Source organism: Diplotaxodon limnothrissa, linkage group LG10 (assembly GCF_057381915.1).
Source record: "Diplotaxodon limnothrissa isolate DT_005_m linkage group LG10, D_limnothrissa_male_GT1.1, whole genome shotgun sequence".
NCBI lineage: Eukaryota > Metazoa > Chordata > Actinopteri > Cichliformes > Cichlidae > Diplotaxodon > Diplotaxodon limnothrissa.
Window position 1 is genome coordinate 26,762,541 of NC_140605.1, and position 20,983 is coordinate 26,783,523.

At 42.2% G+C, this 20,983-nt stretch overlaps 1 protein-coding gene across 2 annotated transcripts; it reads right to left on the bottom strand.

Annotated features, from left to right (window-relative positions):
• Positions 1 to 1,376: 1,376 nt before the first annotated feature.
• fgfr4 (fibroblast growth factor receptor 4) lies at positions 1,377 to 20,469 on the bottom strand. 2 transcript variants are annotated; one of them, XM_085364674.1, is made up of 21 exons: positions 19,887 to 20,469; positions 17,705 to 17,923; positions 14,593 to 14,780; positions 14,355 to 14,505; positions 14,159 to 14,209; positions 13,244 to 13,513; positions 13,017 to 13,106; positions 12,769 to 12,935; positions 12,550 to 12,673; positions 11,474 to 11,664; positions 11,210 to 11,348; positions 10,795 to 10,988; positions 10,556 to 10,701; positions 9,118 to 9,239; positions 8,906 to 9,016; positions 8,552 to 8,742; positions 6,896 to 7,018; positions 6,284 to 6,354; positions 4,730 to 4,867; positions 4,369 to 4,474; positions 1,377 to 3,754 (listed from the first exon to the last, which is right to left on the bottom strand). In XM_085364674.1, exons 2-21 carry the CDS (start codon positions 17,790 to 17,792, stop codon positions 3,578 to 3,580), a joined length of 2,838 nt encoding a protein of 945 aa, XP_085220800.1. In that variant the 5' UTR covers positions 17,793 to 17,923; positions 19,887 to 20,469; the 3' UTR covers positions 1,377 to 3,577. The 2 variants fall into 2 exon arrangements, with proteins under 2 accessions (XP_085220800.1, XP_085220799.1); XM_085364673.1 differs by having other exon boundaries at positions 17,705 to 17,926.
• Between the last annotated feature and the right edge of the window lie 514 nt (positions 20,470 to 20,983).

Genomic DNA, 20,983 nt, shown 5'->3' on the forward strand with positions numbered 1-20,983 from the left:
TTTTAAAGAATTTATTTAATGCAATGGTTAATACTGACATATTTTGGGTCTCTATGATGTGTTGATGACCCAGACCCAGTTTTACAGTGACTGTTTGAAGTTTTCTTGATTCATTCCACCTTGACGATATTCATGGTTTCAGATGCCCTGAGGCATTCCCACAGCATAATAGTCCCATCACTGTGTTTCACTCTGGGGACAATGTTCTTTATACGCCTCTGGCTTCTTTCTCCAAACATAAGCAGCATCTCTGACACCAAAGACCCCGAATTTTGTCTCATCTTTCCAAAGGCCACACTTCCAGTATTCATAATCTTTTTCCAGGTTGTCCCTCACATACTTCAGTCTGGCATGAAGGTGTCTCTTCTGCAGAGGTTTTTCTTGAACCTCACAATCCCTTCATGTGCAGGATTCTGGTGACTCTCTTTATTAACCAGTGTCTCTGCATTTTGTTGTGGAGTATTTAGACACATCTAAAGGCCTGGTATGAGACAACAAAATACATCTGCAACTTAAAGCGGGGACAAATGTTCCCTCTTCCCTGAAATCATCTCCAACTCTAAATCAAAGAACTAAACCATTTCTTTATACTCAAACATCTTAAGCACAGTGCTAAATACCAAACATACCAGTGATTAAGCTGTGGGGTAATAGGATTAAAATGGTCAGACTAAATCACTAAATCCCATATAAGATCCAGTTTGTCACACCAAAGGGGCCTTTACTTAAATGTAATTTATTACAATTAAAGTTCTTCCTAAAATGAGATGTGGGAATCAGCCACGTTAGGAATGAGTGAGTGTAATGCGTGGATTTTAAGGGTGTGTCTTGGTGCTATGGCACATGCTACAGAGAAAGCGCTGCACAGCTATCACAAGAATGGAAAAAAACTCATTAGAACATGGGTCAGCCTTCCTTTGCTCGACCAATTATCCTCCGAAACACTGGTTTTCAGCATTTCTGGTTTTGTTTTCAGTCTAAACCGATAAAATGAGGTTTAGGTATAGTTTGAACTTCCTTTCTGTATATAGTTCCTGTGATTGCATGGATTTCCTCCACTGTCCAAAGACATGTCTTTTAGATCCAAACTGGTAGCAGGTGTGAATGTGAGGCTGTTTGGTTGTCTTTCTCTTTAGCCCTGTGATACACATACTGTCTGGGATAATATCTGCCTTCACCCTGGTGTCAGCTGGGATAAGCTCCTTTTTCACCAAAGGAAAGTGATGAATGTCAAACCTAAAATCCTTAATGGAGTTCTTTAAAGTTAAATAAAGAAACGAGCACACAGAGCTGCTTTATTTTAAATTATACTTTATTTCATATAAAAACAAAACAATAAACAAATAAATTAGATATTTCTAAAATAATTCTCTTGAGGAAATGTTTAAGAATGCCATGATTGTTTACAATTGGTATTTGAGAGAAGAGCAGGTAACAGGAATGTAAAAATATCAATGCTTTTTGAACACTTTGTGGCTAAAACGTCTTTTCAAAATGACGTAGAAGCTGAGCGATAGCTTAACATGAGAAGAGGCCATACATGAATCCTTTGCTGACAAGATGGTTGTTTTTCTTCAAAGACAATAAAATGATTGATGAATTTACAGCATCTTTTTAAAGTAAAACCCTCCTTTTTTCTATTTGAACATATTAAAGATATGAAGGTTTTGGGCTGGCGATGCAAATATTGTTTAGGTTTGTCTGCAGTCAGCTCCAGGAGGTGGGTTGAGAATCAGTTGGCATTTTAGCCCACAGGGGAATTGTCTACAGCTGGTCCTGGTGGCAGTGGTGGGGCTGCAAATCTGAATTAAGATTTGTAATTTAAAAGATGGAGGCTTTGTGGATAAAGATAGGGAGAGAAGAGGAGATATTACCATAATAAGAGCCTCTTCATTTGCACACAAGCCCAAGCTATGCCCACAACACCACCCCCAAACTCCCTCTGGTCTGTAGTCACACCCATTAAGCCTGCAAAGCTTTCATTGTCCAGCCAGGCTGCGGACCTGAGGACCTATTGCCAACAGATCTGGCTGGGTGAAGGGTTACACGGAGACAATAGGTGTCCCTCCCCCTCCTCCCTTATTTGAAATCAATCACACAGGCTTTCACATTCAGTGTCCCCCACCCTCCCCATGCTGCTCAGCAGTGACACTGGGCTTGGGCCAGCTCCCAACAGAGTCCTCATGCTAAAATCGTCAGTGCTCCTTTCAGAACGAGTCCCACCCTGGACACACTGTCCCTCACGGAGCATTCATGTAAGAGTAGAGCTGTTGTTAAAGGAGCACCACGTAATGTCGCCTCAAAGGTCATGTGGTAGCTTGTATGAGTAAACAAGCCACACTCGCAACCTCTGCTTCTTTGAGACACGTTCAAAACTTATCTCAACTGTCTTCTTGTGGTTTTGAACCTTGTCTTCGACTTGAGATTAAAAACAAAAAGAAAAATTCTGGGAGGGGGGGGGGGCGGACTTTGTTCCCAAATTTCCCAAGCTGAGGTCATGCTTAAAGGCCCAAGCTATCTATTTTTTTTCTTGCCACAAAAGCACTTAAGGCTTTAATTGTTAATGGATTTTTCATGTCTCAGTCAATCAGTCATAATTCAAAATAAGATCTGCTTTTTTAGATTTAGGGATGCTGTTGGAGATAAATATGAATAAGCTGGTATTTTGGAAAGAAATAGATAGCCCATGACATGACAGGTTTGGCACTTGATTAAATTCCTCTCTTCTTTTGCCCCCAATAGCCTTCACTTGTTGTGTCATTCAGAATAATTTATAAAAGGCAATTGTCTTTCTGTTGTTGATATGTACATAACAATAGTTTAATATTCTAATATATTCACAGGAAATCATCGATTCAGGCACTTTGCTGCCACTACAGCAACTTCTTAGCATGAGAGATCCTGAGATTTAAGACTGTTTTCTCCTTAAATAAGCAACACAAAAGTAATATAATCTTATATAAACAGATTTATATTTAACAATCAGTTTCTTATCTTCTATCATAGCAAAATAAATCTTTTGTTTTTTTGTTTTTGTCAAAATGTCTTTATGACCGAGGTTTTCCAGCCCTGGTTGTGGGTCGAGTTTGTGGAGGAGATCTTTGTCTGCTGCCTTAAAAGAGAGAAAGCACTTAAAGGCATTTCAAGTACCAGGGTCACTTCTGTTGAGCTTTATGCCTCCAAAGCTAAAACTGTTCTTGGGCACTGTTCCACAACTGATAGTCCAAAGTACCGTGATTGGTTTGTCTTCCTTTCTTCTGTCCATGATGTAACACTTCAAAACTCCACCTTGGTGTCAAGCGTAGTGTCCTTGGTGCTCCATGTGCAGAGGTGTGTGGCTGTGCATGTATTTGTGTGTGTACGTGTGTTTACAAATGCTATCTATATTCCAGGGCTTTGTCGGATGCCATAGTGGAGGTCCAATGAACAACATCGCATGAATAAATCTTTAATTTACCTTTAGAAAGGAGCAGCAGTCCTTCAGTTTGGGAGCCAGAGGATGTTACTTCATTCAAAAGCCCAAAGTAGTGTTTCCCAACTGTAGTGTTGTGTTTGTACGTGTGTGGTGTTCGTGCGCCTATCGAAGAGCCGTCTTCGTGTCTATCCGAGAGTGCACGTCCTGGTAGCCCAAGAGGCAGGGGTCGGTGGATAAGGCATCATGGGTAAAAACTGAGTCGTTGTCAGAGGAGCAGGAGCTGGATGTGTCCTCGCATGAAGGAGAGTATTGTTCAAAAGGCGTTGACAGATCCAAGTACTGAGGGGAAGAGGAAGTTGAATTAATAAAAAGAAATTCTAGAGAAATGCACAATTAAATGTTTTTGAAAATTTTCAGTAAAAATCAATAAAGATTGAACTTGACTGGCTATCACACTGCTATTGAACACATTTTGGAGAGTTGTTTTCATCATAGTTTTGGACCACCAGGTCAGCACAGACTGGTTTTGGATTGGTTGCTTTAAAGATTGTTATGAATGTATCTAAGCTCATGAACACCTAAAAGCAAACAAATCAAACATGTTAACTTCTGGCACATCTGCAAAGGAATAACAAAAAGTGCTGCAATTTCAGCAGCCAAACACTGTTTGATTTTGTGTTTATTGCTTTGAGTTTATAGGATCAGAAATCTGCTCAGCTCAAGCAGTCTGCGTGCTGAACATCTGGGCTGCAGATTGTTGGTGTCAATGAAAATGTGTGCACACATCTTTATGGTTGCAGACGTTACTGTGTGTTTGTGAATGAGTCTGAAACCTATAGGACTACCATGAGTTTTATAAAGTGAACAGAAGGATAAATTGTACAACAGCAGACTTACACATAACACAGGAACATTTACAGGTGGATAGATTGGTATATATGTTTGAAACCTACCTCGTCAGAAATGGACAGGAGCACCCTGTCCAGTTCCTCAACCAGCTGTTTGAAGGTTGGTCTCTGGGTGGGAACAGCATGCCAGCATTCACGCATCATCATATAGCTGCAGGAAAAAAAATAGAAGGATTGTTTAAAAATCCACATAATTTACCATAGGGCACATGTTACCACTGCATTCTTTAGAAAAGATCTGGACAAAAATGTGCTACACTAAAGATATGTAGTTACTGGTGGTAGCTTTAGTGGATCCAGTTTATTTACTGCTCTTTACTTGTCTGCTACAATGTTTCTTAGAATAGATAGGCATGTTTGCTAACAGTTGAGAGTAAAGTTTAAAAAGAAAAGAGGGCTTGCTTACAGTTCGTGTGTGCAGTTTGATGGTTTGTCCATGCGATGTCCTTCCTTCAGCAGCTTAAAAAGTTCCTCAACAGGGATACCAGGGTACGGTGAACCGCCCAGTGTGAATATTTCCCACATCAATACACCAAATGACCACCTGAACACAGAAAGGACGCATCGGTGATTTCTTTAGTATGAAGCAATTGTTCTCAACTGGATTCGTTCAGTAGTAACCATGGGATAAGTGGAAAGATTAACTCCACTATTAAACAACTGGGCTCATCTGAAGAGTTAAATATATATTTAGTTTTGGCTGCTCCCTTATTTCCCAAGGGGTCGCCACAGATGGATCTTCGCATTTTGTTTGGTGCAGATTTGATGCCAGATTCCTTTTTGAAACAACCCTCCAATTTATCCAGGCTTGGGATAGGCAATAGGGGTATTGAGGTTTTGCAGACACGTGAGCAGTAACCACATGTGTGAATTGTGACAGCTATGGTGACAATATAGGATCAAGTGAATAAAGCCACAGCCATACATACTTAGAGGCTGATCCATGGCTACCTGTCAGCAACTTGTCTTGAGGGAAAAACAAAGATTCCCAAACCTGTTGCAAGATGTTGCTGGAGGTTGATGGCAGTTGCTGGGAAAATAATTGCTAAAGGCCCAGTTTGTGCCTATTCCCAGAGTCAAAGTAGCGATCTTTCATAGGTAAAGTGAACAGGTTAGCCACTATACCGTGGGCTCACTATAATGCTGAGGAGTTAAAAGTAGAAAAAAGCAGTTGAAACAGCTCACTAAAGCTAGAGATAATGATAAACTGTGAAGACACAGTAGCTAACTACATTTTTAAATAAAAAAATCTTTAGTTAACATTTTTGCTAGCAGTTACATTACTAGCTAAAAATACGTATTTAAAGATGAACAGTTGAAATGGCTGACTAAAGGTACAAACAACATTTTTAAATTAACAGTGAATACAGTTAAATTGGTTGCTTATAGATCATAAATAAAGTAGCAGCTAAAAGTGGCATATAAATAATAAGCTAAAACTTTAATAATTAAAAAGAAAATGTTCTAACTACAACTAAGAAACTTGTAGTTGTGGGCGATCGTGGCTCAAGAGTTGGCAGTTTGTGTCCTTGGGCAAGACACTTCACCCGTTGCCTACTGGTGGTGGTCAGAGGGCCCGGTGGCGCCAATGTCCAGCAGCCTCGCCTCTGTCAGTGCGCCCCAGGGCAGCTGTGGCTACAATGTAGCTTGCCATCACCAGTGTGTGAATGGGTGGATGACTGAATGTAATGTAAAGCGCTTTGGGGTCCATAGGGACTAAGTAAAGCGCTATACAAATACAGGGCATTTACCATTTAGTTGTCCAGATCTAAAATGATTTTAACTGAACACATTTGAAAATGAAAGGTTTTCTTGATGTTGCTGTAAAAACATTGGATATCACTCGTTAGCCTTACGGAGAAAAGGTTTCAAGGAGTTTGAGTACAAGTTTAGACAAGATGTGAGAAGGAAGGTATAACACTGATATTTTTGAGACTTTACTGTGATGAGTTGAACTTACACATCACTCTGGTGAGTGTAGACTCTGTCAAACAAAGCTTCTGGTGCCATCCACTTCACTGGTAGTCGTCCCTGAAGAGCAGACACGAACACGTTAGAGCCTCTCACTACCCAAACTTAACCAGAATCTCATCCTAGTTAGTTGCGCCATGCTCCTGCATGTCTCTCATATGATCTTTCCCCTACTCGCTCTTCATCAACTCTTTTCTAATTAAGTCCCATTAAGCCTGCTGCCAGTCAGAGGAAAACATCAAACATCTGGTTTCAGGAGTATTAAAACTGTAAAGGAAACCAGTCAGTAATAAAATGACTAAGGGGCAGATAGGTTTATAAGCAGCCGTAGATATATATGTACCTACCATGTACAGTACTAACGGGAAAGGGTTGTACAAACTGATTGCTAACAATACTGCAGTAGTATTTCTGAGCAAAAAGACATTAGATCGAGGCACTTAAAAATAGTATTTTTCCTTTGAAAGTTGATTTGAGATGTCAATATTTTAGCTAGCTATGCTGGAAAATTTAAAAGAATAACGACAGCTTAGCTGCACCCTAGTCTGGGTGTTAGAGGCGCAAATTCCTAAAACAAATGCTCCTTAGAAATGTTACTCACATTGGTGGTTTTCTTGTAGTAGTCAATCTGGTGGACTCCTCTGGCCAGGCCAAAGTCAGCAATCTTCATCACATTGTCCTCGGTCACCAGAACATTCCTGGCTGCCAAATCTCTGTGGATGCACTGCAAAGAGAAAAGAAGGGGATGAAAAATTCCCAACATGAGCTGTTGAGTCTCCAGATTAAATAAACAGATTTTAAAAATTTGGATAAAAAAAACACACACACACAATATATATATAGTTTCTAAATATATTGCATGTTTCTTTTGATTTTTAGATAACTGTACGACTTATTTCTCCCAATGCATGACAAGCTCTCAGATTTGTGGCGTGACATTTCCCTGTCTGAAAATGCTGAGGTAGGGGAGGTAAAAATGACTGACTGCAGATTTCCCAAAAAGTTAAAAGACGCGGGAGCCTAAAATCAACACACGGTGCCTCAGTTTGGTGAGGTCCACAAAAATATAATGTCTTTATATAGAAATCCTGGAGTTTTAAGAAAAACAACCCTTTGCGAGGAAAAAAGAAAGCAGTGTTTGCCCACATTGAATGGATGTCATTAAGTTTATTTTGGTTTTCATTTGAAATAGACGTGGGATTTGTGGGGACGTGCGAAATGAGCCAGTCTTGGTTTGTGGGTCTCCCCATAATGGAGGGTTAGATTCAGGCTCCTGCATTCTTCGGAGGCCTTATAGCCAGAAACCTGATGCCTACACCCAGACGAAGGCTCTGCCGGCCTGTTTGCTAACAGATTTATGGCAGCGCTAAAAAGGACAAAGCCATGCAATGAAGGGACGGACAGATGGATGGAGAAGAGTAAACAGGACTGAAGCTGCAGCAGCTCTCTGCTGAGGAATGCCTGTCTGGGAAAGTGACTGGCAGACAAGGAGACATGTTGATATGAAGAACGCAAACATGGTGCATGCTGGGAAATTGAAAGGACAAGAAACATGTGGATGGGGGTAGAAAAAGGAGAACCGACAGGAAGGACAAAGAGAGGAAGCACAGCTGGTGCTGCCTCAACCAGACTAATCAATTTGAAGGCCAAGTCCCAAAATACGATGAATTACATGAAGGAACCTGATCCTTTCAATCAAAACCACATTTCTTATATTACAGCCTCTTTGGGGCATATATAACTCTGAAGACCTAAAGAAGTTTAGTTCTGCCCTCATGCCCTCATTTTATGTCTGCATTACTCTGTGGGGATTCAGACACACTCCAATAGACAGGCAACCTGTCCAGGTTATCAGGGGTTAGGAAAATAGATGGATCAATATGGATACACATCAGTTGGCCCTGTCTCATAAAAAAAGATGTTCCAGTACAGCTAAACTGGATTTTCAATCACATTTTGAGGGAAGTCTGTTTTCTCCCGGACTATGACTGCTTGTATTGTTTAACTAATATGTCTGTATTAGCATATCTTTGCATATCGTTACTTTGCGTTCCTACTGTTGCTGTACTTGTGATACTAATCTGGTTAGTGTCACGAAAGTTTCTACTTTAAGGTGAACAAATGTTTTTTTTTAGAAACCTAAACAAACAGCCAGTAGAAATATTACTGAAAAGTTGGGGAAAAAATCCAGAACTACAAAAGAAATAAGCTATAGTTACTACTTCTAGTACATTTCAACTCTTTATAGAGAGCTTACTCTTTTAGAGGCCAGGTACTCCATCCCTCTAGCCACCTGGTAGGCACAGGACAGCAGGTCTTTAAAGGTGAGCTGCTCTTCAGGCACCTTAGTCACATCAAAGGTGTAATCCATGCCTGGAGGTCGTCGGGCTCGCAGGTACTCCCTCAGACTTCCTTTGGAAGCATACTCCACCAGCACATACAGAGGGCCTGGGTGGGGGCAAGCAAAAACAGGATGAAGGGCTGCAACCACCACAGCTGAAACAATCCCTAAATCAGGCAGATCTTCATTAGATTAATGATAACAAAATGACTTGGGAGGAAAATGAGGAAATGTGTTGGTTCTTATCCAAAATAAAGGTTAGACACTCACCATCCTGTGTACAGACTCCCAGCAGGTTGATAATGTTCTTGTGCTTGTCCATCACCTTCATCAACTCCATCTCTGAGATGAGGTCTGCCAGATCTTTGTCTGTGGCGTCATCTGAGAGAGACATGTAGTTTTATTTAGTTGACATGCTGTTATAAGTAAGATCTGCCAAGTTAATCTCAGGAATTATTTCGCTGGTAGTATTCCTTTCTTACCTTTGAGCATCTTGACTGCTACAGTAGTGGCTTGTTCTGGACAGTCCTTGTTGATGCCGTAGGCTTCAGCTCTGACCACCTGACCAAAGCAGCCTTCTCCTAGAGGTTTACCCAATGTTAGACTAGAAAGAGAAAGGGAGTCTTAGTGAAAATAAGTATGTCCAAAAGAAAACTGTACAAATCCATAATTTGAAGCTCCGGTTTCTAAAACTATAGGTTTGATGGAGCCAAAAATGTCTTGCGGGCTTGTTTCTTTTTTGGTTCACACATGATGCGAGCGCTACAATGTTTAAATGAGTACAGATCCCGGCAGCCAAACTAAACTCAGTGAAGAAATACTTTTAGCAAGGAGCAGACGCTTTAAATGTTGTTGAGACTTAACAGTTCAGATTATATATATATATATATATATACACACAGTGTTGGGGAGTAACGGAATACATGTACCGCCGTTACGTATTTAAAATACAAAATATGAGTAACTGTATTCCGTTACAGTTACCGTTTAAAAAGGTGGTATTCAGAGTACAGTTACTTTGTTGAAATAAATGGATTACACTGCGGTACTTTCCTGTTTCATTTTGTCGCGGGTCAGGACTGTTTGGGTTTTGTTTGACAGCTACGGTCTGTTGTTCCAGGCGGCAGCGCTACGGTTGCCATGGTTACAGGTCGCCTTTTCGTTGTTGTTGTTGTTGTTGTTGTTGTGCTAAGCTAACAGGCAGAATGCTACAAGCATAGCTCTAAAGAATGTAGCATCATGGGCAGTGTAGTCCGTGTTGCAGGGAGAATGGACTGCCATACACGTTATGGGTCTGTGAGCGCGAGGAGGGAGAAAAAGGGGAGTGGAAAGGTACGAGTTGTCATCGAGGAAAAACGGGAGCTGGAAGCATCTAAATATAATAATAACCACTTCAGCCAAGAAGAGTGCCTGACGAGCCCAGTTGTAAGTAAGCTATTAAGACTCGACTGTACACCGTGTTCGTGTTTTCCTCCGAAAACAATAAGTTCCGTTGGAGCAGTCTTTCAACGCCTCTCTCTGTCTCTCGCAAGAAAAGTTGACCCACACAACAAAGTAAAGCTATTTTTCGGCTACGAGCCGACAGGGACCCCGCCGTATTAGTCAGAGGTCCCTTTACTACAGCTCGGAGTCGCGGACCTTCAGTAATAGTAATAAATCACACAGCAATAGTACATTCACGTTGTTGTAAAAAGCATGATAATATATTAAGTAATCCAAAGTATTCAGAATACGTTACTGTCATTGAGTAACGTAACGGAATACGTTACAGAATACATTTTGGGGCATGTATTCTGTATTCTGTAATGGAATACATTTTAAAAGTAACCTTCCCAACACTGTATATATATATATATATAATACAAAGCATTTGTGATTGATTATCATCTACAGCTCAATAAATAATGACAGATGACTTACTTCTCCCTGGGGAACTCCCAGTCTGGGTCATAGGGCAACTCAAACTCCATGACTCCAGCCAACATTGGTGAACAGCTGGAAGACAGGCGAGCCACCCTCATCAGAGATGCGCTGGACTTCCCTGACGAGTTGGACTCCACTGAGTACTGAAGAAAGAGATAAAGATGTCAGGTTTTAAGAGGTTTGCCTTCAGATGCAGTTGGATCATCCATTGTGTCATAGCAGGTTATGAGACGTACCTGTCTGCGAAGAGGGAACTTGGAAAGCTTCTGCACTGGGAGTGCATCAAATGGCTCCCTTCTGGGGTTGACCTGCATTCGGCACAACACCACGATGACAATGGCCATGATCAGAGCCAGGAATCCACAAGCATAGATAATTATGTCACTATATTTGGTCTCCATTGTTTCCATAGCATCTGCTGCTTCTTCCTCTGCAGGTACAAGATGAAAAATTAGAGGAAAAAAATGTAATTCAATAGGAGAGGGAACTCAAAACAAGAAATGATTAGTTGAAGGTTTGTGGAGTATTTGATGGAAAAAGTGCTATATATCAATGATTAGCTGACCAAAGCAATGCTAAAATATTTTGAAAAGACCATGCAAAGTAGTGTAGAGTGACTTTTTTTATATAGTTACGTTGCTTCGTTCTTACCTGAAATGACAGTGAGCCAGGCAGACTGGTGGGCATAGCCAATTGAATTTCCAGCCAGACAGGTGTACTCTCCAGCATCCTCCATGGTAACTTTGGACAGGTAGAGGACCTCCACCTCGGACATGTTCAGACTGCCAGTCTGCATGACACAAAATGCAATGATGGGGCATGATAAGAGAGCTAGGAAGAAGTTAGGTTTGGAAGCTACCAGAGGAGTTGCTGTTAACAACACGTGAAAGGATAGCATCTCGTTGTATTACCAACCTTGAGGACCTGAACGTAGGGGGTCCCGTCAGGACCATAGCGTCTGCCGTTCCTTTCGATGTGCTTGAGCCACTGAATGTGAGGTTGGGCGTCACTGTAGACCTTGCAGTGGAACTGGACATCACTGCCTACCACTGCTGTGGTGTTGGCTGGCAAACCTGCCTGCAGGATCGGCCTGTGGGGTGAACGCTCTGTTTTTGGAGGAAATCACACGGAAGAGGTAAGCAAAGGGAGCAAAGATTCAGACTGAAAAATTGTTCAAAGATCAAGAGAAACCACTCAATGCCTTTTCTCATCTCAAATAAACAGCAGAGCATATGGAGACAAAGGTTAATTTATCTGTTAAGCATGTATGAAGTTTTAGGCAGGTAATGGGTAATCACCTGACTGCCTCTTAAAGACATTCATTTATTTAGTCATTTAAAGCCCACAAAAATGCATGCTTTGCAAATAAGCTCCTTAAAATAGCCAGCAATTGTCATTGTCACCCTCAATATGTTTCTATGCTGGCAAAAGACCAGGAAATGTCATTTTGGAATGAAAATTGGTTCCATTAGCATGCCTATTTGCCGCTAGTCTCTTTGATCTGTGGTCACTCTCTCTCTCTGATCTCGTTAGCTGCCTCGTTAGTCTTTTCCCCCTGTCAGCAGGGACGGAAACTGACCCTGCGGTGGAGAGATAGCGAACAAACGAACAAACAAACCGCAGCACTGCTCGATCTCTTGTCACAAGTCAGGTAGAAAACTGGAGTGGAAGTCTGACCATCCACATCCTGCCCACCGCAGCCTGACACCAGGCACCCCTGTCACCATTTGCTCACTCGCTCAGTTATCTCCTCTCTCAGACTGGAGCCTTAAATTTGAAGGAATTCTGCTTTTTTGTGCTGACCAATGCTTTTCAGCCAGATTGTATAATCCAACCAATAAAGATTTTCTGTTATTTATGGCTTTACTTTAGTGCTTACTCGTGTAAGGGTTGTGTTCTTCACTCTAGATGTCACAAGATATGCTTTTTTGTTTATTTTACTTTTTAAATATGAACATTAAATATGAGAAGCATGATCTTTCATGTCTTACCCAGAACATCAAGAACATAGCTGTGACTGATGGAGCCATACTTGTTCTCTACCACACAGGTATAGTTTCCTCTGTCTGAGGGCACAACACTTTCCATCACCAGGCTCCAGTGCTGGTGTCGTAGCTGGCAGACAAAGTACAAAATGATATGAATAAGAGAGCAAATAAAAACACAATCTGTTTATGTCGCACGAGATGACAAACTGAAACCTTCGTCACCTTGATGCCTCCAATGCGATGCTCTCCTCTAAATTCGCGTCCATTTTTGAGCCAGCGGATGCTCGGCATGGGGCTACCCATAGCTGGACAACGAAACTTCACTGTGTTTCCTGCAGGAACAGCATAGAGTTTCTTCTCCATACGCTGGGGATGTGTCCAATACGGTCCTGCACAGACAAAGAACCGCAAATAAGCCGTTAAAGCACAAAATTCAAGAAATGCAGCTGCTAAATAAACAGCAATTTTACCTCTGTAGAAGTAAACTTGGTCATTTTCAATCTCAGCTGAAGAATCCTCCAAGTCGTTGTCCTCATCGTCGTCCCCAGATCCCAGCGAGTCTGAGACGAAGACATGTCAAAAACCATTTACGGCTGCCTCTAATCCTCATTACTTAAAAGCTTTTTTTTAAAACCAGTGACTTTATATATAAAAAAAATCCAGTAAAGCATCAAAACTGCACTGCGGGTGCTCTTACCTGCCACAGTGATAGTGAAGTTCCTCACAGGCTCTTTGGATCCCCGGAGAACACAAACATAAACACCTGAATCTTCATATGTTACGTCTGTGATTTCCATGATGGCGCCTCGCATCTGGATCCGGGGTGTGGGCAGAACACGTGCACCCTCCTTGTACCAGTTTACAGCCATGCCGGGCCGGGTGCTCATGTCACAGCGCAGTTTTAGGACGTTGCCTGGCTCTAACAGGAGATGCTCTGTGGTGTCCTCACTCAAGTCCTCGAGAACATCTGCTAAAAGCAGGCATGGTATTAGCTTGCGGTGCTGAAGGCTCTTCTCAAGTTTTTATGATCAGTCTGAACACCCTTTTCGAGCTCTCCTTCTCCTTCTCTTTATTTCTTTTGTAGCTCTGATTATCTCACCACAGAGCCCAGTCTAATCGCTATTCCTTCAGTTATGACCTTCAGCTCCTCAAACTCCATTATCTCCAGTCCCCACATACACACAAGCACAATGACATTGCCATGGAGACAGGGCCTTACTGACCCGAGCCACCTCCACTCCCCCTTCCCCTCTTCATCTTTTTGTTCCCCTGTGAATTGTTATGAGACTGAGAGCGATCTGGCTAGCTCTGCAAACTCCCTCAAAAAGAAGCAAAGAAAATAAACAAGAAGGAAGGGAGACTGAAGCTGATGAACATGTCGCAATGTGACAGCGGTCGCAGAGTGAATATAAGGGGTGGTAAAGGCTCACTAATGATCTAAGAGACCAAAGAGAAGCAAAATCTGTGGAGGTGGATGCCAAGTTTAGAGCTCTCACGGGTGGCAAACATACCACTGTATGGTAAATGTATACTTTCACTTCCTTCTCACACCCAAATAGATTTTATTTATTTTTAAAAAGCTCTAAGTGTAAAAGCTCCAGAGTGAGGTTACCTGAGGGGATTTTAGTAGCAGGCATGTCCTCAGTTTGGGAAATGATAATCCCTGTGAAAGGGAAAAGTTGTCATTTAAAAAAAAGTAAAGATGTGGGATGTTAAAAATTGACACTAAGCATTTCTATCTAAACAACATAAAAAAAATCATATGCCTATAAATCCGAAATATTCATATAATGATAAGTCTGCCTTACCAGGCAGGACCTCCAGCCATGCTGACTGCATGGCCTGCACTGTCTGTCCCGCATGGGTGTTCTCAGCCATGCAGATGTACTCGCCAGCATCCTCCAAAGTGATGTTGGACAGATGGAGAGTATTCACCTTGGATGATATGTTCTGCAGGGGCTGCGTGACAGATTATTTTAGAGTGATGAGAAGAGAACACAGTGCAGAGGACAATAAAACTGCTGACGTTAGCAGATCTGTTCTCACCGTCAGAGCCCTGAGGCCAGGGGGTCCTCCCTGGTTCTGACCTGGTTCGCTGACATTCACCTTCAGCCACTGCACCTTTGTGCTTCCTGGTCTGTGGACTTTACACATCAACTTTGCCTGACCACCAACCACTGCTGTGGTGTTTTCTGGGTAACCTGGAACTATCAGAGGCCTAGTGACCCGAAGATCTGGAAACCAAATGTGGAGATGGAGGAGAGAAACTCAGAAAAGACAGATGATCAGTCATATCTTTTTCCTGTTATTGAGATTTGTTTCATTGTTATATTTCAGATCAGTGACAGCCTCCTTATTTACTCTTTCTCTCAATCTTGAACCTATTTCAGGCTTCACAGTACAGCTATTTTGCAGAATAAAGGAATCAGTAAACTGCTACAAGTCGTCGTAGTCTCAATAACCAAGTGAACAAGGCAAAAATTGTCAAAACACATCCTGGCGGTTTCATTTTACCTCTGAAAGGTCCGGCAACAGAAGCACACCATGTTCCTAAACAACCACAGACATTTAATGCTACCAGGAACCGGTGATAGAGTGCCCTGATAACCCAGCCACTATGGTGTCACCCTCAGCTACAGTGCCATCCATTCAGTGGGTCACTCACCCACTCACTTGCTGGAGCATATGTGCGCCCTGGCTAGGGACCTCGCTTTCTGCTCAGTCACTCAGAACGAGCAATTTTCCAGGGCAATTTTCTGTCTGATTGCTTCCTGCGAGCGCTTAGTGAAAGGCAATCTGTTTCCCTGTCGGAGTGAAGTGCTATCTCTTTTTCCAAACACCAGAGTACATGCAGGTAATCCTTTCAGGAACAAATATACAGTCACTACCTTCTGAGTGGAAAATGAGAAATGGCAGTTGGTCAAAAGCAAATGAAAGAAACACCTTGGAGGCAAACAAACTCAACACTTCGTTTGTTTACAGGGAGTCAGAAACGTGAAATCCCAACAAGTCACAATTTTATCTAGTTAAAAAAAAGTTAGGAAAAAAACCTGTAAATCAGAGAGCTGAAGCACACACACTATACCCACGCTAATGAACTTGCAGAGACAGCGACGGTGCCCCAGAGATGAACTCGCAGCAGAGTGTGAATTGCCACCCAGAGGCGAGGGGGCAAACAAAACACAACACAACACAAACAAACCTGCTCAGCTGGTGCGAGCCAGCCAGCCAGCCAGCCGGTCGGCCGGCCGGCCGGGCTGGCAGCAGAGCCTCATATGGTACAATGAAGAGGCATTTGTGGCCCAATGCAGGAACGTACAGCAGCAGAGCCCTCAAATATGTACTTTTATCCAATTAGGTTTACTTCCAGCAGGCTAAAGAACTTCCCAGAATTATCCAGTTTCTGATTAACCTTCAAGGAAAATTGCTGGAATTCATTACATTGTCAGTTTGCAGCTCCCACTTATAATTACAAAGCTATAATGGTTTGGGGGCACACATGCATGTAGCATACGCCACCACAGGAAGTATGCATTCAGCATTATTTTATACAAAAGCTGCATTATAGCTACTTCTTATGATGTATAAAATTAATGTCGCTAACAACTGCTGCATTTCCATTTCATAGACATTTGATATATATATATATATATATATATATATATATATATATATATATATATATATACATTTTATTTTTAAACAAAATTGATCATCCAGTCATCCTCTAATCTGTGACATGTGTGGTTGAATTATGTCTTATGTTTTATTTTTGGTGATTTACAGTCAAGTACAGAGTTTATAGTCAAAAATCTTAACTTAGACTTTTATATAATCTAATGATGTAGCAGGGAAAAAAATCTGGACTGAAAATGAGTTTTCCTTTTGCTGCAGCATACAATTAGCAACATTAGATATATAATTATATTTGACATGCGCTCGGAGCGGGTTTCAAATTAGTAACTGAACATAAAATACCCACAGAATTGTTTCAGGTGATTATTAAAAGCTTAGTTAAAGTTTGTTTATAGCCTACTACAAGATTTAGTTTGGATAAATAAATAAAGTTGGCAGCTTGGAAGGTGTAGATTCTATTATATACCAGAAGTTAGGAAAATGCCGGTCACTGTTTCAAGGCCAGTTGCTGCTTTTACAGCTCTTGTTTTTCTTGACTTTGGACATTATGGTGACCATCAATCAAAGCACCAGTACATGAACTGGTGCAGACAATTTATGCATGTAAAATACAAACCCTGATATCCGGTGCATGCTATTAAAATCTAACTGCTTTTATAACTGTTTGACTATTTACTCACATCTCTTGAGGGGCTTTTTTTGAAGCCCCCTCTTGCACACTGTCGTCGGAACAACCAGTCCCGGCTGGCCTCGACAGCCCTGCAGTCTAAACTGGAGCCACAGAGACGGCTTCTGTTCTCTGTGCCTCAGGGACAACCATCCACCTCGACTTTCATCAATCTACACACATCCTCAAAAAGAATGTCACCCCAAAGTCCTCTAATCTTAAGTATTAAGCCAGTTTATTTTGCAGCAGAAGATAAAATTATTATCACACATAATAGTTTCGTTTTTGAAAGCTGGCTGTATAAAAGGCTGATTGTGGCTTACCTCAGTAGAAACATTTTAATGGCACCTTAAACTAACAGTGCCTGGTGCACTGCATTGGCTTCTGTTTATAAAGCATCAGTGAGAAGGCCCTGCCACCCCCCCCCCCCCCCCCTCCTCCCCATCCTCTACAGCTGGCACGCAGCCAGGCAGATTTACACTTCCGTGCCTCAGGGCCCCGGACAGATCGGGTAGCGCCGTTTACAAACGCTGAGAGCTTCCGACTTCTTCGCTCTTTCTGACTCTCGCCTACAAGCTCTCGTAATCATTTTTCTGTCACCCTGCCTCCCTCTGGACTAAACTTTCTAAGGAGGGAAGGTGGACTGGTCCACACAATTCCAGATACATAACATATTTTTAAGAATTTAAAGCAGCTTCACTCCTAGTCAACAGATGAATAAAAATGAGACCTGCTATCTGGCTGTGATCAACCCCCCCCCCCTCCCCAGCCATATGCTTATCTAAGGTTTACCAAACCCCAAGTGATCAAGTTAATACTAACTGTGTGATATCAGAGCAGAATTTCCTGACTTACCTTTTATTCTTAAGCCATCGGTGGTTCTGGCCGTGACTCTGACCACCAAACAGAGCAGCAGAATACAGAACAAGCAGACCCGCATCATCTTCTGTGGGTGACGTGCGTGTTTTGTGGGCTAAAAGGGAAAATTAAACGTTGGAAGCCTATTCCGGGCCTCACACTCCACTCGCTGGCATTGGCAACTTCAGAGACCCCCAAAGTCTGTAAACGTGGAGCCTGCTGGGAAAAACAAACACATGGCAGACAGTTATCTGCTGATCAGAAACCTGATTCTCTGAGGAGATCTAGCAGGGGAGCAGCTAAAGACACAAACTTTTCTGTTCACTTTTAAGCCAGATGGCAAAAACACAAACAATTGTCAGGCCAAATAGTTAAAGAGAGAGCCTGTATTGACTGTGAGCAGCTGTATTCTTAACCAGATGTCCTGCTATCTGTCCCACTCGTATGCCTCACATTGTCCAGGCTCTCCTGCGTGATGAATAAGGAGCAGGGCTGTTACTGCCTGTTGTTTGTCAGTGGATGGTGCTTGGTCTGTCCCGGGATAATGGGCCCTTACTAGGAAAACACTTGAAACTTGCCAGGAAGCTACAGAATCTGAAGGAGCAGCAGAGAGATTGGACTAAAAGTTGATGAGACTTCAGGTTCAGGAGGTGGAAACCCAAAGACAGGAGGAAAACAGTGAAATGGGTGATGGTAGTGGGTTTTCAAAATCTGAAATGCACTGGTGTTCTTACCTAGACCCAGATCTGGTAACAGGGCCAGCTACAAAGGCAGTTTTATGATTGGTCATTGTATTTTCCCTACTTAATCTGTGAATCTATAAAATGCTATGGTGCCTTGAAATGTTTTTTTTAATCTAACAAACAGTCCAGAACCACAGTGATATCCAGCTTACTATTAAAGAAGTCAATGAAAAGCAGCAACTCCTCAGAAATAATGGGGGGGAACAGAAAAAGCAGAAAGTTGATTACTAATGAATTAATAATATTGACTTTCACTTTATGAACTGAAGTTTCAACTCAAATAAACAATTGCAACTATTTTTCAGCTCAAAATAATTTTCACAGTATTGTTAGCTGTGAGTTTTACCTCCAGATGTTGTTATACGTTAGGAATGATCGATAAACCTGTTTCAAACATTTTGACTCGCATAGAAAGTGATATTGAAGTACAGAGGTTATTAAAGCGGTCTAAGCATCTGAATGCGGACAAACAGTAAACTGACAGTCTGTAGGAACGCTAAAGGAATAATACACTGGTTTTCTTTTTTCTGCTGCAAGCACAGCAAACTGAGCACAGGCGCCAGATCCTGGTGCGTGCGCTCCATGTAGGCAGGCCGCGCCCACACACACACAGATACGCACGCACGAACACATACACACACTGTTTAAAGAACCAGCTTGCTGAATGAAACGTATTCTTTCTCAATTAAGGACTGGAAAACATTTTTCTCCTGCTGCTGCTAATTCCGCTGGCACGCAGCCTTCCCGTATTCAGCTGGAGCCAAAACACTTCTGCTGTATTGTACTTTTATATTTCAGTACCATAATCCACGCTCAATAAAGCACCTAAGAGCTGTATTAATGTCACACCGTGCGTGTAGTTTACAATCAACTCAAGAACCGACGAATGAGAATCGTTGTTTGTTTCACAGTTAAACCTAGAAGTTTGTAATTTTGGAGCCCGCACGTGAGCCCCCCCCTCAGTCAAAAACTTTGATCTGCAGAATAAAGGAGCTGATAGTGTTTAGATAATGTTCCTGAAAAATACTTTAATTAAATGTTAAAAAGGATGATCAATCTTTCTTTCACGCGTTAATGGCACTTGTGGTCTGATGAAGTTCAAACTCCGCTTTGGGCGATATAAACAATCTTTTCTCCTGACAAGTGGAAAGTTCAGTGTCTACTAATTGATCTGTTTTGCTTTCATTGGGAAACACACATAAAATTATAAATCTTTCGTCTCTAAACCCCCCGATTAACTTAAAATTAACTCGTTGGTGGGTGAAATTACACTGTGTGTTCTATCAGTCCTATTCGGTTTTTTTCATGATGGATGGTGGCATTATATGATCTATAACTCTCTGGTAATCTAGCCCCCGGTCCGCCGTGCCTGCTGATAGGACAAAAATGAATGAAACTCAAAGAAGCTCCAGCTGTCTCTGTCTGTTTTCACCCACCTTTGCTTTGGGTCTGTCCTCGCAGTGATAATTGGCACCGGTGTGGAAATCACTCCTTGTCCCGGTTGATCCGAGCGAATATTGAAATCCTCATTTGGAGAGCCACTTTTCCCGGTGTATCCTTCCCAAAAATCAGTCTGTGAGCGTGTTTCAGCTTATGTGTATCCGACTAAAATCGAAGCTGAGCCTTAAATCCATCAAAAAACAGTGGCCTGTTACACGAACGACAGCTGTCGGGCTCTTCCAGTGACCCGGGGGAAAGCGTTGCGATCCCCGGGGCAAAGTCCACTGCAGGCTGCCGCTCAGAAGGCTAAATCCACGGAGATAAAGAAAAACAGTCAGGGAGCGAGGAACCTACGAGTAAGAGTTGTATGAAAATGCTGAAAATGATCCGATTTATAGAGACGGGTACAAAACAAAAACAAACAAAAAAAAACCGTGCCCCGTAGTTCAGAGTCCCTTCTTGGTTACACTGCAACACCGTTTTGGATACGCGCGTCTTTACGCAGCGCTTCTTCAAGTTCCACTGCTCAGTGTGTTTATCCCAATAAGCTCTGCTGATCAAATGTGGGGCTCAGCCTCCCTCCACAGTCCTGTTTCGTTCAACTGCTGAGAGAGAGAGGAGCGAGCGACTGCGACCTTCGCACACCAGCCCTCGTACAGCACCCTGCTGCTCTCTGGACGGCAGTCACAACAACAATGGTCTGAGAGCGGCCAGGGGAGCAGGAGGAGGAGAGAGGAGGGGAGAGGATAAGGGAGGGAGAGAGAGTGAGAGAGGGGAGGGGTACATCCCTGCCAACCCCTCACAAAACAGCCCCATGCTACCAAAGAGCTGGCAAATAAAACCCAAGACTCTCTCCCCCTCTCTCTCCTCTCTGCAGAGTTGAAATCTAAGTCTAACGGTATTCGGTATTAAAATTGCTAGAAGCATTTTTCTCTCATACAGTAATTAGCCACATAAATCACGCCACTGATGAGTTTTTTTTAAGGTGTCATAATTTATTGGGGGTTAATTGCCCTTTTGAAGACACAAATTCAAATTAAGTCGTTTTTGTGAGTGAATGTGTGAGAACTGCCTCCCTGTTTAATTGCCTCAA

Coding starts and splice junctions, on each gene's coding strand:
- fgfr4 (XM_085364674.1), bottom strand. CDS start 17,792: ATGATGCGGGTCTGCTTGTTCTGTATTCTGCTGCTCTGTTTGGTGGTC. Junction 11,349..11,473: donor CCTACGTTCAGGTCCTCAAG/GTTGGTAATACA, acceptor TGTGTCATGCAG/ACTGGCAGTCTGAACATGTC. Junction 4,868..6,283: donor TACACTCACCAGAGTGATGT/GTAAGTTCAACT, acceptor TTCTGTGTTCAG/GTGGTCATTTGGTGTATTGA.